General features: G+C 44.0%; 1 protein-coding gene across 1 annotated transcript in view; it reads right to left on the bottom strand.

Annotated features, from left to right (window-relative positions):
• Positions 1 to 7,865: 7,865 nt before the first annotated feature.
• The window catches only part of col27a1a (collagen, type XXVII, alpha 1a), a 209,378-nt gene continuing 198,627 nt past the window's right edge, over positions 7,866 to 18,616 (bottom strand). Inside the window, exons 56-61 of the mRNA XM_038970195.1 lie at positions 14,917 to 14,943; positions 14,686 to 14,742; positions 14,393 to 14,561; positions 14,058 to 14,167; positions 12,101 to 12,319; positions 7,866 to 8,550 (exon numbers count right to left, since the gene is read on the bottom strand). Coding sequence (XP_038826123.1) covers positions 8,404 to 8,550; positions 12,101 to 12,319; positions 14,058 to 14,167; positions 14,393 to 14,561; positions 14,686 to 14,742; positions 14,917 to 14,943 — 729 coding nt within the window. The 3' untranslated portion in view covers positions 7,866 to 8,403. The remainder of the gene's footprint in view (positions 8,551 to 12,100; positions 12,320 to 14,057; positions 14,168 to 14,392; positions 14,562 to 14,685; positions 14,743 to 14,916; positions 14,944 to 18,616) is intronic.

The raw sequence follows: 18,616 nt of genomic DNA, 5'->3' as shown, positions 1-18,616 counted from the left end.
GATGGCTCAGATGGCGCTGGGGAGACGGATGGCTCAGATGGCGCTGGGGAGACGGATGGCTCAGATGGCGCTGGGGAGACGGATGGCTCAGATGGCGCTGGGGAGACGGATGGCTCAGATGGCGCTGGGGAGACGGATGGCTCTGGCCGGATGAGGCGCACTGTAGGCCTGGTGCGTGGTGCCGGAACTGGAGGCACCGGGCTAAGGACACGCACCTTCAGGCTAGTGCGGGGAGCAGGGACAGGGCACACTGGACTCTCAAAACGCACTATGGACCTGGTGCGTGGTACCACCCACAACAATCAATGTGAAAACACCTACCTTAATATGGCTCTCAATCAGAGGAAATGAAAACCACCTGCCTCTAATTGAGAACCATATCAGGTCACCCTTTAACAAACATAGAAACACATAACATAGACTACCCACCCAAACTCACGCCCTGACCGTCAAACACATACAAAATAACAGAAAACCGGTCATGAACGTGACAATTAGCCCACGTCAGCAATTTTTTTAGATTGGCCAGCTGTCTAAACTTGTAATAAGCATGGTTGAATTACCTACCAGTATCGACCCATTGATCATCAGTTATCATACTAAAACTTCAAACATTTGCCTCCACCGTCTGGGAAAATCTGTGGAAATGCAGGAAATTAGCTGTAAATCTGCACATTTTTCTCTCCGCCCTATGGCAGAATGAGTAGAATTGCATGAAATGAATTATACAATTGTAAAATCTTCTCTTCGCCCCATGGCAAAAACTGTGGAATTGCATTACACAGCCATCCTAAAAACCCAAATCTGATCATTACTCATATTCAATATTGGTTTCTGACTGTCCACACTCAGTTTTACATATCAGATTTGTGCATTCACACTGATGTAGCCTCTGAAGTAGCACACAGATGTAATGCTCATTTCATCTCACTGTTCCTCTAAATTTGGGGGTGGTTGTCGTGGTAATGGCAGGTCATGAGCAAAAGAAACACTTCAGATTTTAAAAAATGGATGTGAGTGTCCAGACTAAGGTCTAGATGCTTGAAATTCAAAATATGAAACACTGAAATTGTATCAGGATTGAGTGCCACGTATGAATTTGGAAATAAAAACAGATTCAATGTGGTTGTTGCCTAGCACCTCTGCTTAGCACCTCAACTGAGTGCCAGCCATAATTTGCAAACCGATTCTACATGTCAGTCGCCACCCTAAAAACACACAGCGCCGTCAGCAATTGAATGAATGGCAAATGAACGGCAGACGTCAATCGGTGCGATTCCACTAGGTTGAATCAACGTCGTTTCCATGTCATTTCAACCCTTTCAAATCTATGGTGATGACGTTGAATCAACGTGGGAAACTGATTGGATTTGCAAAAAGTAATCAAGGTAAAAAAACGTTTTACCTAAATCCAATGACGTTTTTTTGTTGTTGTTGATTTCACGTTGAATTCAACGTTTGTGTACAACTCAATCAAATGTAAATCAAAACTAGACGTTGACCTGACATCTGTGCCCACTGGAATGTGTCTTCTCCTTAAAATGACAATTAGTTCTGTCAAAAGAAACTATGCTGAATAAAAATATATATGTAAAGTGTTGGTCGCATGTTTCATGAGCAGAAATAAAAGATCCCAGAAATGTTCCATATGCACAAAAAGTGTATTTCTCGAAAATGTTCTGCTCAAATGTGTTTACATGCCTGTCAGTGAGCATTTCTCCTTTGCCAAGATAATACATCCACCTGACAGGTGTGGCATATCAAGAAGCTGATTAAATAGCATGAAACCAAGATGGCGTAGCAGTCAGACGTCTTTGTCCTGTCCCTTGTATATAGCTTTTTCTTTGCATATTTTCCTAAACCTCAACTTCTAAATACTCTCCTGCAACCCACCTCACCCAATTTGGCATGGATCTGCTTTTTTCTAAAGTATTTCTAGCCAGCTAACTACCTACCAGCTATCAGTCAGCAAACCATTGCTAGCGGTCATCAGCTAACCTTTAGCTCGGAAAGCTCACGCCAGTTCGAACAACGTGACTCAAACCAGAGCATAACGGACCTATTTCTCTCCATATCCCCGGATTCCTACCGCAAACTCTGAACATTTTCATCTGGATCTTCGCAACTAGCTAACCGCAATCCCGGGAGACCACTCCTGGCTTGCGTTTCCATCCCGAAGCAAGCACCAATTAGCCTGACGCTAGCCCGGCCTAGCGTCAGGCTCCTGGGCTACAATATCCGGACCCCTTCTACTGCCGGTACGGGGCACGGAACTCCTGGGCTACAATATCCGGACCCCTTCTAATGCCGGTACGGGGCACGGAACCCCGCCGATCCTCTACGACTGGAATACCGACATAATCTGCCCGAGGATTTCAACAGGCCCCTCAGGCGCGATGCCCGCTGAAGGCCCATTCTGCTAACCTGCTAGCTACCAAGAGCTACTTGGAACCCTACTAATTCCACGACTGGTCTATCGACGTCACCGCAAGAAGAGGCAAAAACAGACTTACCCCCATCTGCTAGCTTGCTTGCCCCGGTCTGCTAACTACTAGCTTGCCTGCCCCGGTCTGCTAACTGCTAGCCCTTGCTAACTGCTTGCTTGCTAACCTGGTCTGCTAACTGCTAGCCCTTGCTAACTGCTGGCTTGCCAGCCCCGGTTTGCTAACTGCTAACTTGTTTAGCCCCGGCCTACTAACTGTTAGCATCGGCCTGCTAACAGTCTGAATCGCCGTGTCCCCTGTCAGCCCAACCACTCACTGGACCCATATGTTCACTTGGCTACGCATGCCTCTCTCTAATATCAATATGCCTCGTCCATTACTGTCCTGGTTAGTGATTACTGTTTTATTTCACTGTAGAGCCTCTAGCCCTGCTCAATATGCCTTAACCAACCATGTTGTTCCACCTCCTACATATGCGATGACATCACCTGGTTTAAACGTCTCTAGAGACTATATCTCTCTCATCATTACTCAATGCCTAGGTTTACCTCCAATGTACTCACATCCTACCTTACCTTTGTCTGTACACTATGCCTTGAATCTATGCTATCGTGCCCAGAAACCTGCTCCTTTTACTCTCTGTTCCGAACGTGCTAGACGGCCAGTTCGTATAGCATTCAGCCGTACCCTTATCCTACAGCCGTACCCTTATCCAGGTCCTGCAGTGCCTAGCTCCACTCCCACTCCCTACGTGCTCTCATTTGTTGACCTCTGTAACCGTAAAAGCCTTGGTTTCATGCATGTTAACATTAGAAGCCTACTCCATAAGTTTGTTTTACTCACTGCTTTAGCACACTCTGCCAACCCCGTGTCTGAATCCTGGCTTCGGAAAACCACCAAAAACCCTGAAATCTTCATAGCTAACTATAACATTTTCCACAAAGATAGCCAGCTGAGTTCTGTATTACTATCCAAGTCTGTACCCAAACAAATCGAGCTTCGACTTCTAAAAATGCACCTTTCCAGAAACAAGTCTCTCACTGTTGCCGCTTGCTATAGACCTCCCTCTGCCCCCAGCTGTGCCCTCGATACCAAATGTGAATTGATTGCCCCCCATCTATCTTCTGAGCTCGTGCTACTAGGTGACCTAAACTGGGACATGCTTAACACCCCGGCCATCCTACAATCTAAGCTTGATGCCCTCAATCTCACACAAATTAGCAATGAACCTACCAGGTACAACTCCAAATCCGTAAACACGGGCACCCTCATAGATGTCATCCTAACTAACTCGCCCTCTAAATACACCTCTGCTGTTTTCAATCAAGATCTCAGCAATCACTACCTCATTGCCTGCATCCGTAATGGGTCTGCGACCAAACGACCACCCCTCATCACTGTCAAACGCTCCCTAAAACACTTCTGCGAGCAGGCCTTTCTAATCGACCTGGCCGGGGTGTCCTGGAATGACATTGACCTCATCCCGTCAGTAGATGATGCCTGGCTATTCTTTAAAAGTGCCTTCCTCACCATCTTAAATAAGCATGCCCTTGACATGCCCTTCCTAGAACTAGGAATAGATATAGTCCTTGGTTCACTCCAGACCTGTCTGCCCTTGACCAGCACAAAAACATCCTGTGGCGTTCTGCATTAGCATCGAATATCCCCCGTGATATGCAACTTTTCAGGGAAGTTGGGAACAAATATACACAGGCAGTTAGGAAAGCTAAGGCTAGCTTTTTCAAACAGAAATTTGCATCCTGTAGTACTAACTCAAAAAAGGTTCTGGGACACTGTAAAGTCCATGGAGAATAAGAACACCTCCTCCCAGATGCCCACTGCTCTGAGGCTAGGAAACTCTGTCACCACCGATAAATCCACTATAATTGAGAATTTCAATAAGCATTTCTCTACGGCTGGCCATGCTTTCCACCTGGCTACCCCTACCCCGGTCAACTGCCCGGCACCCTCCACAGCAACTCGCCAAAGCCCCCAACATTTCTCCTTCACCCAAATCCAGATAGCTGATGTTCTGAAAGAGCTGCAAAATCTGGACCCCTACAAATCAGCCGGGCTAGACAATCTGGACCCTCTCTTTCTAAAATTATCTGCTGAAATTGTTGCAACCGCTTTTACTAGCCTGTTCAACCTCTCTTTCGTATCGTCTGAGATTCCCAAAGATTGGAAAGCTGCCGCGGTCATCCCCCTCTTCAAAGGGGGTGACCCTCTAGTCCCAAACTGCTACAGACCTATATCTATCCTACCCTGTCTTTCTAAGGTCTCCGAAAGCCAAGTTAACAAACAGATTACCGACCATTTCAAATCCCACCGTACCTTTTCCGCTATGCAATCTGGTTTCAGAGCTGGTCATGGGTGCACCTCAGCCAGGCTCAAGGTCCTAAACGACATCTTAACCGCCATCGATAAGAGACATTACTGTGCAGCCGTATTCATCGACCTGGCCAAGGCTTTCGACTCTGTCAATCACCACATTCTTATTGGCAGACTCGACAGACTTGGTTTCTCAAATGATTGCCTCGCCTGGTTTACCAACTACTTCTCTGATAGAGTTCAGTGTGTCAAATCGGAGGGCCTGTTGTCCGGACCTCTGGCAGTCTATGGGGGTGCCACAAGGTTCAATCCTTGGGCCGACTCTCTTCTCTGTGTACATCAATGATGTTGCTCTTGCTGCTGGTGATTTTCTGATCCACCTCTACGCAGACACCATTCTGACGACACTAACCTCCAGACGAGCTTCAATGCCATACAACTCTCCTTCCGTGGCCTCCAACTGCTCTTAAACGCAAGTAAAACTAAATGCATGCTCTTCAACCGATCACTGCCCACACCTGCTCGCCCGTCCAGCATCACGGCTCTGACTTAGAATACGTGGACAACTACAAATACCTAGGTGTCTGGTTAGATTGTAAACTCTCCTTCCAGACTCACATTAAGCATCTCCAATCCAAAATTAAATCTAGAATCGGCTTCCTATTTCGCAACAAAGCATCCTTCACTCATGCTGCCAACATACCCTCGTAAAACTGACCATCCTACCGATCCTCGACTTCGGTGATGTCATCTATAAAATAGCCTCCAACACTCTACTCAACAAATTGGATGCAGTCTATCACAGTGCCATCCGTTTTGTCACCAAAGCCCCATACACTACCCACCATTGCGACCTGTATGCTCTCGTTGGTTGGCCCTCGCTTCATACTCGTCGCCAAACCCACTGGCTACAGGTTATCTACAAGTCTCTGCTAGGTAAAGCCCCGCCTTATCTCAGCTCACTGGTCACCATAGCAGCACCCACTTGTAGCACGCGCTCCAGCAGGTATATCTCACTGGTCACCCCCAAAGCCAATTCCTCCTTTGGTCGTCTTTCCTTACAGTTCTCTGCTGCCAATGACTGGAACGAACTGCAAAAATCTCTGAAGCTGGAGACTCATATCTCCCTCACTAGCTTTAAGCACCAGCTGTCAGAGCAGCTCACAGCACCTGTAAACAGCCCATCTATCTACCTACCTCATCCCCATACTGTATTTATTTATGTATCTTGCTCCTTTGCACCCCAGTATCTCTACTTGCACATTCCTCTTCTGCACATCTACCATTCCAGTGTTTAATTGCTATATTGTAATTACTTTGCCACCATGGCCTATTTATTGCCTTAACTCCCTTATCTTACCTAATTTGCACTCACTGTATATATACTTTTTGTTTTCTTTGTTCTACTGTATTATTGACTGTATGTTTTGTTTATTCCATGTGTAACTCTGTTGTTGTATGTGTCAAATTGCTATATGCTTTATCTTGGCCAGGTCGCAGTTGCAAATGAGAACTTGTTCTCAACTAGCCTACCTGGTTAAATAAGATTTCTTTTTTTTAAATTACACAGGTGCACCTTGTGCTGGGGACAATAAAAGGCCACTCTAAAATGTACAATTTTGTCACACAACACAATGCCACAGATGGTTCAAGTTTTGAGGGAGCATGCAATTGGCATGCTGATTGCAGGAATGTCCACCAGAGCTGTTACCAGATAATGGAATGTTAATTTCTCTACTATAAGTCACCCCTAACGTCGTTTTAGAGAATTTGGAGGTACGTCCAACCTGCCTCACAACCGCAGATTACGTGTATGGCATCATGTGGGCAAGTGGTTTATAGTGATGTCAACGTTATGAACAGAGTGCCCCATGGTGACGGTGGGGTTATGGTATGGGCAGGCATAAGCTACGGACAATGAACACAATTGCATTTTATTGATGGCTCTATTGGAAATGACCTTTAAAGAGGCCTCCCGGGTGGCGCAGTGGTCTAGGGCACTGCATCGCAGCGCTAGCTGTGCCACCAGAGACTCTGGGTTCGCGCCCAGGCTCTGTGGCAGCCGGCCGCGACCGGGAGGTCCGTGGGGCGACGCACAATTGGCCTAGCGTCATCCGGGTTAGGGAGGGTTTGGCCGGTAGGGATATCCTTGTCTCATCGCGCTCCAGCGACTCCTGTGGCGGGCCGGGCGCAGTGCGCGCTAACCAAGGTAGCTAGGTGCACGGTGTTTCCTCCGACACATTGGTGCGGTTGGCTTCCGGGTTGGAGGCGCGCTGTGTTAAAGAAGCAGTGCGGCTTGGTTGGGTTGTGCTTCGGAGGACGCATGGCTTTCAACCTTCGTCTCTCCCGAGCCGAAGGAAATGACCTTTAAATGAATGGGGCACTGCCAAATGTGCTCCACAGATTGAACGCTGCCCTTTTTGCGCATATTCCAAACATATCGCTGAGGGTGCTAGGATAGAACTGGTTTCCATGGGTTTGATGCCATTCCACTCACTCCATTCCAGACATTATTATGACACTGTCCTCCCCTTTAGCAGCCTGCACTGATGCCTACGGTGGAAGCGCATGTGAACGCACAAATCTAGGGCAGAGTAGTGAGAGGAAGGGACTGGTTTGTGATTCAGTATCAGACTGGCTCCATTATAGTGACCCCTAGCGGATATACTGCAGAATCTAGAAAATATATTATTGGGTATGCAAGTGTTCAAACCCAGATCCTAAATATTTATTGAAGAACTGAACATTAAACATGGGAAAATGCAAGGCAAACAGACACGTGAAGGCAACAGCATAGATCTTGTTTGGAGATGCATGAGTCATTTGGCTGATATTTTGCAGGTAAATATATATATATATATTTACAGTTGAAGTCGGAAGACGTGTAGGTCTCATGGGTAAGTAAGGACGTGCTTTAAAAAAATACTTCACACGGGCCAAGAGCGGAGTCAAGCACCAAAGGCACACAAAAAAAGCCTTCAGCATTTTTAAAGTCCAAAATATTAAATGATCATCTAATTTTCTATTGCACTTGAAGATTATTTCTTTACATAAAATATACATGTATAAAAGTGACAGAATACACATATATATGTACAGTATGTTTAATATTGTTCCCAATTACTTTAATTAATCTCTTGCACAGACTGTTGTTCCTTGGTATTAATTAAGTACACACTGTACACACTGTATGATAACTCACTATAATTCCAAAAGTAGGGGAATTGGCAGTATCGACTTAGCCTGGATGTCCCTTAACTTAAATGTTCACGAGAGACTGTTTGGCAAAGCCTTTTCTCCAAGAAGATATCCACAGCTTGTTTTTAGTTTAAATCATTCCTGAAGAGCAAAAAATAACAAATTGTCTTCTTTAGGAGCTATTAGTGTGAGAACTCCCCCATTCCTCCTTTGCTCTTCTTCTCCTCATTCTCCCCCAGCACCAAAATATCTTCCCTTTATTTCTGCAGTCTGATGAGAGGGGTGATACGGGGGTGTTGAGGGAGGGGTGCAGAGGTCCTTCTTGGACAGTGCTTGAGGGAGGGAGTGGACTGTTCCATTCACCCCAACTGCATGGAGGTTCAGAAGTGAGGGTCCCTGCACACACAGCACCACACAGACATACACACCCTTACAGGAAACACACAGGGCCAACCTCCAGGTGGTAGTGTGACCCGAGTGTGGCCTTGGGTAAGTTATAGATGTTAACCACAGGGAGCAGGTTAGGATCCTGGGAGTGGAACACAAAATGGGTCTGGTGCCAGCGTCCATCCTTCATCTGTAATAGAGAAACAAAGAAGTCAAACTAAAAGAGTTTCAGATTTTCTGATTGATATGTTGTTATTCTATTACTGTTCATAGTGCAGAAAATGGAAGTTCAGAGACTGGAGGAAGAAGTAGACCCTTTCTGATACCCTCACTGAGACAGATCAGCTACTGGTCAGATACACTCCCCTCCATATGCATTTGGACAGTGAAGCTAAAATAAAAAAATGTGGCTCTATACTCCAGTATTTTTTATTTGAATTCAAATGTTTTATATGAGGCGACAGTACAGAATGTCACCTTTTATTTGAGAGTATTTTCATACATATCTGTAAGCACAGTATGTATCTAGTCCCCCCCATGTGAAGAATTCATAAGAATTTGGACTAATTCAATTAACCCAGGATTCCTGAAATGTGAGACCTGTGTTATGTTGACTGTAGTGAAAGAGGAAGAATTTACAGACTTACTGTATGCACTTGTGAAAAGTGTAAACAACTAGTTGCCTCAAAAGACCAGATCATTGAACAAGGATCCTAAAAGAACATCACGCTCTGGCTAAGAAGACTTCAAGATTGCATGCTGTTTTTGATGTGACAATATTAAATGACCGAGAGGGTAATACAGGGTGCTCTATGAGATTGGAATCCTCTGCAGTAGCTTCTGAGGATACTACCTTGGACCACTTTCCTGTATTAACACATCCCACCGACGAGAACCAGTGGACTACTGCGTCTTGCTCTACACCGTCGGAGGCAAAGTGGAATCGAGTTCGAGCTAAGAGAGGAGGAACATTCCAACGTATTCTCCCTCTGCCCTTTCGTCCAGACCTGCGGCTCTCGAACAGTTTTCCGGCTCTGAGACCCCCTGACTTCACCGGGGCCCCTCCGACAAGCTCCTCTGGACCTGGTCCTGGGTTACTGAGCCGGCCATCCCCTGGATCAACCCCCATAGCTGCTGAGCCTTCTTCACCACACTTTGTGTGGGATGGACCGTTTCAGGTTGTCAGTGATGAGCACGCAGAGGAACTTGAAGCTTTTCACCCTCTCCACTGTGGCCCCGTTGATGTGGATGGGGGGGGAGGGGGGGGTGCTCTCTCTGCTGTCTCCTGAACTTCACAATCAGCTTGTTTTGTTGTCGTTGAGGGAATGGTTATTTTCCTGGCACCACTCCGCCAGGGCCCTCACCTCCTCCCTGTAGGCTGTCTTGTCATAGATGGTAAATCAGGCCTACCACTGTTGTGTCGTCAGCAAACTTGATTATTGAGTTGGAGACATGCGTCCTGGGTGAACAGGGTGTACAGGAGGGGGCTGAGCATGCACCCTTGTGGGGCCCCCATGTTGAGGATCAGCGTGGAGGAAGTGTTTTTGCCTACCTTCCCCACCTGGGGTCGGCCAATAAGGAAGTCCTGGACCCAGTTGCACAGGGTGGGATTCAGACCCAGGGGCTTGAGCTTAGTGAAGAGCTTGGAGGGCACTATGGTGATGAAGGCTGAGCTGTTGTCAATGAACAGCATTCTTACATAGGTATTTATCTTGTCCAGATTGGATAGGCAGTGAGCAGTGTGCAGTGCGACGGTGATTGTATTATCTGTTGGGGCAGAATGGAAATTGTAGTGGGTCTAGGGTGTCAGGTAAGGTGGAGGTGATATGATCCTTAACTAGCCTCTCAAAGCACTTAATGATGACAGAAGTGAGTGCTACGGAGTGATTGTAATTTAGTTCAGTTACCATTGCTTTCTTGGGTACAGGAATAAGGGGGGACTTGAAGCATGAGGGGACAACAGACTGGGATAGGGAGAGATTGAATATGCCCATAAACACTCCTGCCAGCTGGTCTGCACATGCTCTGGCTAGGGATGCCATCTGGGCCGAAGAATGAGAGCTCACTGTCCTCGTGAGCGGCAGTGGCCGGCATCGGTGGCTCTGTGTTTTTGCTTGAAGCGGGTGAAGAAGGTTTTTTAGCTTGTCCGGTAGTGAGGCGTTGGTGTCCGCAACGTGGCTGGCTTTCCCTTTATAATCTGTGATTGTCTGGAGTCCCTGACACATACGTCTTGTGTCTGAGCCGTTGAATTGTGTCTCCACTTTGTCCCTGTACTGTCAATTTTGTCTCTTTGATTGCCCATAGCTGGTCTGTTTGTACACCTTGCCGTGCTTAAATGAGGTGGTTTGCGCTTTCAGTTTTGCGCGAATGCTGCCATCTATCCCCGGTTTGTGGTTTGGATAAGTTCTAATCGTCACAGTGGGAACAACATCCTCAATGCACTTCCTGATGAACTCTGTCACAGAGTCAGTGTATACATCAAAACTTTATTGTCCAGGGACTGAAAGTTAATGAATAATATACTCTGAAGAGGTGGATGATATGCACGCCTCCTGAGTCTGATTAGCAGCCCAGACCTTATTCCTATTCTCCGTCGACAGAGCAGCCCCAGAATGAATGGAATTGCCTCTGGGAGTTCAAACAAAGGATCCAATTCAGGAAAGTTTAATTTCTTATCGAAATTCTGACGAGTGACCGCTGATCTAATATCCAAAAGTTATTTTCGGATGTAGGTAATAATGCCGGAAATATTCAGAGGAAATAATGTAAGAAATAACACAAAAAATAAAATACAGCAAAGTTGGCTAGGAGCTAGAAACATGGCGACATAGCTAGCCAACTTTGCCTCATCTGAGAATAATTTTAGCTACCTATTAACTTAGCAACAGTAGCTAGCTTGCTTTTGGTGGAAGAATTCATTCAACATTTTGTGTGCTGAACTGGTTAGCTGGTTAGCAGCATCACTTTGATTTCATATAAAGTATGTATTGTTTTAACTTCGATTAATTGAGCCTGTTTTAGACAACAGAAGATGGAGTCCTAAAGATGGCGCTGCAATGCTTTGTTATGTCACTTGATTATGAATCTATATATTTTTTTGCTGGAATGGAATGTTCGTATACTGTATTTTTATGTCTCACCATGATTTTTATTAGCTATCTTAAGATGAATGCACTAACTGTAAGTTGCTATAGATAAGAGCATCTGCTAAATGACTCAAATGTAAATGTTTTACATGCAGATCTCATATTACTATATTGATACATTTCTTCATGTTTTTTATTTTAATATTGATGTCAATGTATCATTTGTAAAGTTATTTATAAAAAATGTAGTTATTTGTACGTAGTTATTTGTAGATGTGACTGTAAAACCTAGCAGTACTACTTATTTATCGTGTTTTGCAAAAAAAAACATTTGTCTCTCTGAAAGGAAGATAGTGATAGATTTCAAGCAATCATTGAACAACCCCATGTCATGATAAGTAGTGAAACAACACATCAATCTCTTTAATAAGTTATTTTAACAATAAAAGCTAATTGACCATATCTTTAAATGGATACAGTGTATATAGCGTTTTGGAAAGAAACTCTTCATATGGAGGGGAGTATATCTTCCATACCCCTAATGGTTAGAATCAGGGGTAGGGTAGTGTAAACTGATCCTAGATCTGTGGTGAGAGGCAACTTCGACCTCAAGCTCAGAGAGTGCACTCCACTGAGAGAACATGGCAGCCGTACCCAACAGGAGTCCTCGATGACGTGAGGCTCCATCTCTCCCCCTGCCTCAATGATCTCCCCACTCCACGCCCTGAAATGCACAGACCCCTGTGAAGGAGGCTGGTCCTCAGAGGTCCTCCAGATAGGTACGTTCAGGCAGTGGATGGTCACATGTTGCACCGCCTCTGAGCTCAAGAGATGCAGGAAGTTCATCTGGACACGCCCAACACTAATCTCCAGCTGCATTGTCAATAAAGAGGATGAAAGTTGTTCAAAACAAATACAATAATATATAAATATACAGTAGAAGTCGGAAGTTTACCAAATACATTTCAACTCAGTTTTTCACAATTCCTGACATTTAATCCTAGTAAAAATTCCCTGTCTTAGGTCAGTTAGGATCACCACTTTATTTTAAGAATGTGAAATGTCAGAATAATAGTAGGGAGAATGATTTATTTCAGCTTTTATTTCTTTCATCACATTCCCAGTGGGTCAGAAGTTTACATACACTTAATTAGTATTTGGTAGCATTGCCATTAAATTGTTTAACTTCGGTCAGAGTCGGGTAGCCATCCACAAGCTTCCCACAATAAGTTGGGTGAAGTTTGGCCCATTCCTCCTGACAGAGCTTGTGTAATTGAGTCAGGTTTGTAGGCCTCCTTGCTCGCACACGCTTTTTCAGTTCTGCCCACACATTTTCTATAGGATTGAGGTCAGGGCTTTGTGATGGCCACTCCAATACCTTGACTTTGTTGTCCTAAAGCCATTTTGCCACACCTTTGGAAGTAAGCTTGGGGTCATTGTCCATTTGGAAGACCCCATTTGCGACCAAGCTTTAACTTCCTGACTGATGTCTTGAGATGTTGCTTCAATATATCCACATAATTCCCCTTCCTCATGATGCCATCTATTTTGTGAAGTGCACCAGTCCCTCCTGCAGCAAAGCACCCCCACAACATGATACTCACACCCCCGTGCTTCACGGTTGGGATGGTGTTCTTCGGCTTGCAAGCCTCCCCCTTTTTCCTCCAAACAAAACGATGGTCATTATGGCCAAACAGTTCCATTTTTGTGTCCACAGACCAGAGGACATTTCTCCAAAAATACGATCATTGTCCCCATGTGCAGTTGCAAACCGTAGTCTGGCTTTTTTATGGCGGTTTTGGAGCAATGGCTTCTTCCTTGCTGAGCGGCCTTTCAGGTTATGTCGATATAGGACTCGTTTAACTATGGATATAGATACTTTTGTACCTGTTTCCTCCAGCATCTTCACAAGGTCCGTTGCTGTTGTTCTGGGATTGATTTGCACTTTTCACACCAAAGTACGTTCATCTCTAGGAGACACCCATGGTGTTTATACTTGCGTACTATTGTTTGTACAGATGCATGTGGTACCTTCAGGCATTTGGAAATTGCTCCCAAGGATGAACCAGACTTGTGGAGGTCTACATTTCTTTTTTCTAAGGTCTTGGCTGATTTCTTTTGATTTTCCCATGATGTCAAGCTAAGAGGCACTGAGTTTGAAGGTAGGCCTTGAAATACATCCACAGGTACACCTCCAATTGACTCAAATGATGTCAATTAGCCTATCAGAAGCTTCTAAAGCCATGACATAATTTTCAGGAATTTTCCAAGCTGTTTAAAGGCACAGTCAACTTAGTGCATGTAAACTTCTGACCCACTGGAATTGTGATACAGTGAATTCTAAGTTGAATAATCTGTCTGTAAACAATTGTTGGAAAAATGACTCGTGTCATCCACGAAGTAGATGTCCTAACCGACTTGCCAAAACTATAGTTTGTTAACAAGAAATTTGTGGAGTGGTCGGCGCATTTGACAAATAACATTTATTTGAATCTCTTTTGCCAATTGAATGGAAACCTAGCTACTATTCATGAAATACTGTGGTATCATATATTCAGTGTGACTGGTTGTAGTATAACTGGTGATGTATGACCGGTGATGTCTGCAGTACCTTGGACACCGTTACAGGTTTTAGGCAGGTCTGCCCTCCACCTGTGAAGTTACAGGTGACCTCTATTGTATCTGAGGAGTAGCCCAGGTTTGGGTCAATCCAATAAGTGCCTAGGGAGAGAAAAGAGGCAGTTACTAAACATACTCTTTCCCATTCTTCTTCTCCCTCTTGTGTGCACATACAGTACATGCATGCAAGCGCGCACAAACACACACACACATCTGTCCTCTCACCATGCAAGCACACACACACACACACACACACACACACACACACACACACACACCTGTCCTCTCACCATGCAAGCGCACACACACACACATCTGTCCTCTCACCATCGCTCATTTTCTGTTCACAGCTGTGGAGGTCCCTGCAAATGCGGGCGGGGTTATCGCTGGTGCCCAGTGGATTTTTCAGGCTCTGGATCAGGTCACTAAGGTAGTGGATGGTCTTAATGATCTCTGTAACATGGTCTAGCATAGGCAGGTCCATAACTAGCCAATTCTGCACAGAGATAGAGACATTAATGTGTAGCAGTCTACAGTCAATCAAAAAAACATGAATGGATGACTATACATGAGAATAAATGGCTATGTTCACAGCTTGTTGAGGGTATCATGGCACTGACCTCAGTCCTAAGTGGGGTGTTTATAGACTCAAACACCTGAAGGGAAGCGTCCTGTTTCTGAATAAGAAAACGGGGCACAGACAACATAATGTAACATTACACTGTCATAGGACGTACTGTATAGGAAGATAACGTGTTTGGTGCTGTAGTGATGGCCGTAGTCACAATAGCTAATGTTTTGGTGAAAGGTCTAGTGTATTTAGTGTATTGAAGATATGTACAATAACTTACAAATGACAGAGGGACACCGGGAGGACCCTAGAGAAAATAAAACAACCAGTCAGGAGGAATAACGCTACAGATCACCTAAAGTAACACAGATGGAGTATGCTCCATCACAGTTGGATTGCAGGAACTATCAAGAAATGAGCCCTTATAAAGTACTAATCTTGCAATGTAGTCCTTGATTAGGCCCATCTGAATTCTTCGGTTGGAGGTTTCCTTAAGTTGTTCTGCGTCCAACCTGGTACCTTTGGCACAATATTCTCTTTAAAAAAATTGTATCAACAGCTTTTGTGTGTGATAAAAAATTATCAGTCACAATAGTGGTTCGCGATGCTACTTTCCAACATGCTAAGAGCAGGGAGTTTTGAGAATGCACTGTGAACTAAGCTGTTTTTATGAAAATGGAGCCCTTCAAAATTGAAATTTAGGGCAAATTAGGGTAACACGTTACATAACCATGTCAAAGTATTGTTAGACTCCAGGTGAGAGTAATTGGATGCGTGGTGGGACCAGAAAAAAAGATGAAGAATCGTTCCCGGTGCGCCTGCCTTGACCGCCTCAAATAGCCGACCAATCACCCTGTCACCAACCCTTAGTAAAAATTGGAAAAAATAGTGTTTGACCAGATACAATGCTATTTTACAGTAAACACATTGACAACAGACTTTCAGCACGCTTATAGGGAAGGACATTATTGGCTGAGAGAAATTGATGAATAAAAGATTGTGGGGGCTGTTTTGTTAGACTTCAGTGCGGCTTTTGACATTATCCATCATAGTCTGTTGCTGGAAAAACATGGCTTTATACCCCCTGCTATATTGTGGATAAAGAGTTACCTGTCTAACAGAACACAGAGGGTGTTCTTTAATGGAAACCTCTCAAACAAAATCCAGGTAGAATCAGGAATTCCCCAGGGCACTTACTTTTTTCAAATTTTATTAATGACATGCCACTGGCTTTAAATAAAGACTAAACTGCTTGGAGTAACCATGGATTGTAAACTGTCATGGTCAAAACATTTTGATACAACAGTAGCTAGGATGGGGAGAAGACTGTCCATAATAAAGTGCTGCTCTGCATTCTTAACAGCACTATCAGCAAGGCAGGTACTACAGGCCCTAGTTTTGTCGCACCTGGACTACTGTTCAGTCATGTGGTCAAGTGTCACAATGAGTGACTTAGGAAAATTGCAATTGGCTCAGAACAGGGCAGCACGGCTGGCCCTTGGATGTACACAGAGAGCTAACATTAATACTATGCATGTCAATCTCTCCTGGCTCAAAGTGGAGGAGAGCTTGACTTCATCACTACTTGTATTTGTGAGAGGTATTGACATGTTGAATGCACCAAGCTGTCTGTTTGAACTACTGGCACACAGCTTGGACACCCATGCATACCCCACAAGACATGCCACCAGAGGTCTCTTCACAGTCCCCAAGTCCATAACAAACTATGGGAGGCGCACAGTACTACATAGAGCCATGACTACATGGAACTCTATTCCACATATTGTAACTCATGCAAGAAGTAAAATTAGATTTAAAAAACAGATAAAAATACACCTTATGGTACAGCGGGAACTATGAAGCAACACAGACACATGCATACAAACACATGATAACATACGCACTGTACACATGGATTTTGTTTTGTATATATGTGGTAGTAGAGTAGGGGCCTGAGGGCACACACTTAATGTGTTGTGAAATCTGTTATGAATGTATTGTAATATGAAAAAATGTATAACTGCCTTAATCTAGCTGAACCCCAAGAAGAGTGGGGATTCATAATTAATACAAATACAAAGTTACAACAGCTGACATAACATGTCATAACCTGTCATAATATAGCCATAACATTGTCATGACCCATTTATAGTGCTCCCGAGTGGCGCAGCTATCTAAGGCACTGCATCTCAGTGATAGAGGCGTCACTATAGACCCTGGTTCGATTCCAGGCTGTATCACAACCGGACGAATTGGGAGTCCCATAGTGCGGCGCACAATTGGCACAGCGTCGTCTGGGTTAGGGTTTGGCCCGGGTAAATCATTGTAAATAAGAATTTGTTCTTAACTGACTTGCCTAGTTAAATAAAGGTTAAATAAAATAAATAAAAATAAATAAATATTTAGACCTGTTATGACACCTACATAAGAGTGTTCTTTATTTCCCTGACAAGAACTTTCCTTTTGTTTGAAACTTTGTTGTTGTTGTAATTCTTTTAAAGTAATTTTTTCCCATCATATTTTAAATAACTTGTAGAAAATAAGCTTTCTGACCATCTTGTTTACTTGGACTAAGAAAATACACTTTATGGCACTGTCAAGAAACATTATGACCATCATAATCATATAAGCCAGATAGGCCTATCTCGTACATGCCCTTATATCAGTCATCTGTCAAAAAGAGAGTGTCTTGTCCTCCTCCTGAAATCTGCTACTGCATTCATCCCAGTCATCAGCAACTGAGCATTGGGGTAGGTGCATGTCTGACATCAATGTGTGTGCAATTACAATGATAGTTTAATATGGTTCATTTCCCAAAAATGTATTCAACATAAACACACTGTTGACACGTAGGCTACGGTGTAATTGACTGTTTTTCCTTGTGTGCAGGTTTTGTGGGTATTGACGCTTATGTTGTTATATTAACTAACTACGTGGTAGGTTTTGTGGGTTTTTACACTCTTATGTAGGCGTCATAACCAGCCATAAAATAACTACCGTGGTAGGTTTTATGGGTTTTTACACTCTTATGTAGGTGTCATAACCAGCCATAAAATAACTACCGTGGTAGGTTTTATGGGTTTTTACACTCTTATGTAGGTGTCATAACCAGCCATAAAATAACTACCGTGGTTGGTTTTATGGGTTTTTACACTCTTATGTAGGTGTCATAACCAGCCATAAAATAACTACCGTGGTAGGTTTCGTGGGTTTTTACACTCTTATGTAGGCGTCATAACCAGCCATAAAATAACTACCGTGGTAGGTTTCGTGGGTTTTTACACTCTTATGTAGGCGTCATAACCAGCCATAAAATAACTACCGTGGTAGGTTTCGTGGGTTTTTACACTCTTATGTAGGCGTCATAACCAGCCATAAAATAACTACCGTGGTAGGTTTCGTGGGTTTTTACACTCTTATGTAGGTGTCATAACCAGCCATAAAATAACTACCGTGGTAGGTTTCGTGGGTTTTTACACTCTTATGTAGGTGTCATAACCAGCCATAAAATAACTACCGTGGTTGGTTTCGTGGGTTTTTACACTCTTATGTAGGCGTCATAACCAGCCATAAAATAACTACCGTGGTAGGTTTCGTGGGTTTTTACACTCTTATGTAGGCGTCATAACCAGCCATAAAATAACTACCGTGGTTGGTTTCGTGGGTTTTTACACTCTTATGTAGGCGTCATAACCAGCCATAAAATAACTACCGTGGTTGGTTTCGTGGGTTTTTACACTCTTATGTAGGCGTCATAACCAGCCATAAAATAACTACCGTGGTTGGTTTCGTGGGTTTTTACACTCTTATGTAGGCGTCATAACCAGCCATAAAATAACTACCGTGGTTGGTTTCGTGGGTTTTTACACTCTTATGTAGGCGTCATAACCAGCCATAAAATAACTACCGTGGTTGGTTTCGTGGGTTTTTACACTCTTATGTAGGCGTCATAACCAGCCATAAAATAACTACCGTGGTAG

Source organism: Salvelinus namaycush, chromosome 31 (assembly GCF_016432855.1).
Source record: "Salvelinus namaycush isolate Seneca chromosome 31, SaNama_1.0, whole genome shotgun sequence".
Taxonomy (NCBI): Eukaryota; Metazoa; Chordata; class Actinopteri; order Salmoniformes; family Salmonidae; genus Salvelinus; species Salvelinus namaycush.
The sequence above is the reverse complement of the archived record's forward strand: the minus strand, read 5'-3'. Positions and strand labels throughout refer to the sequence as shown.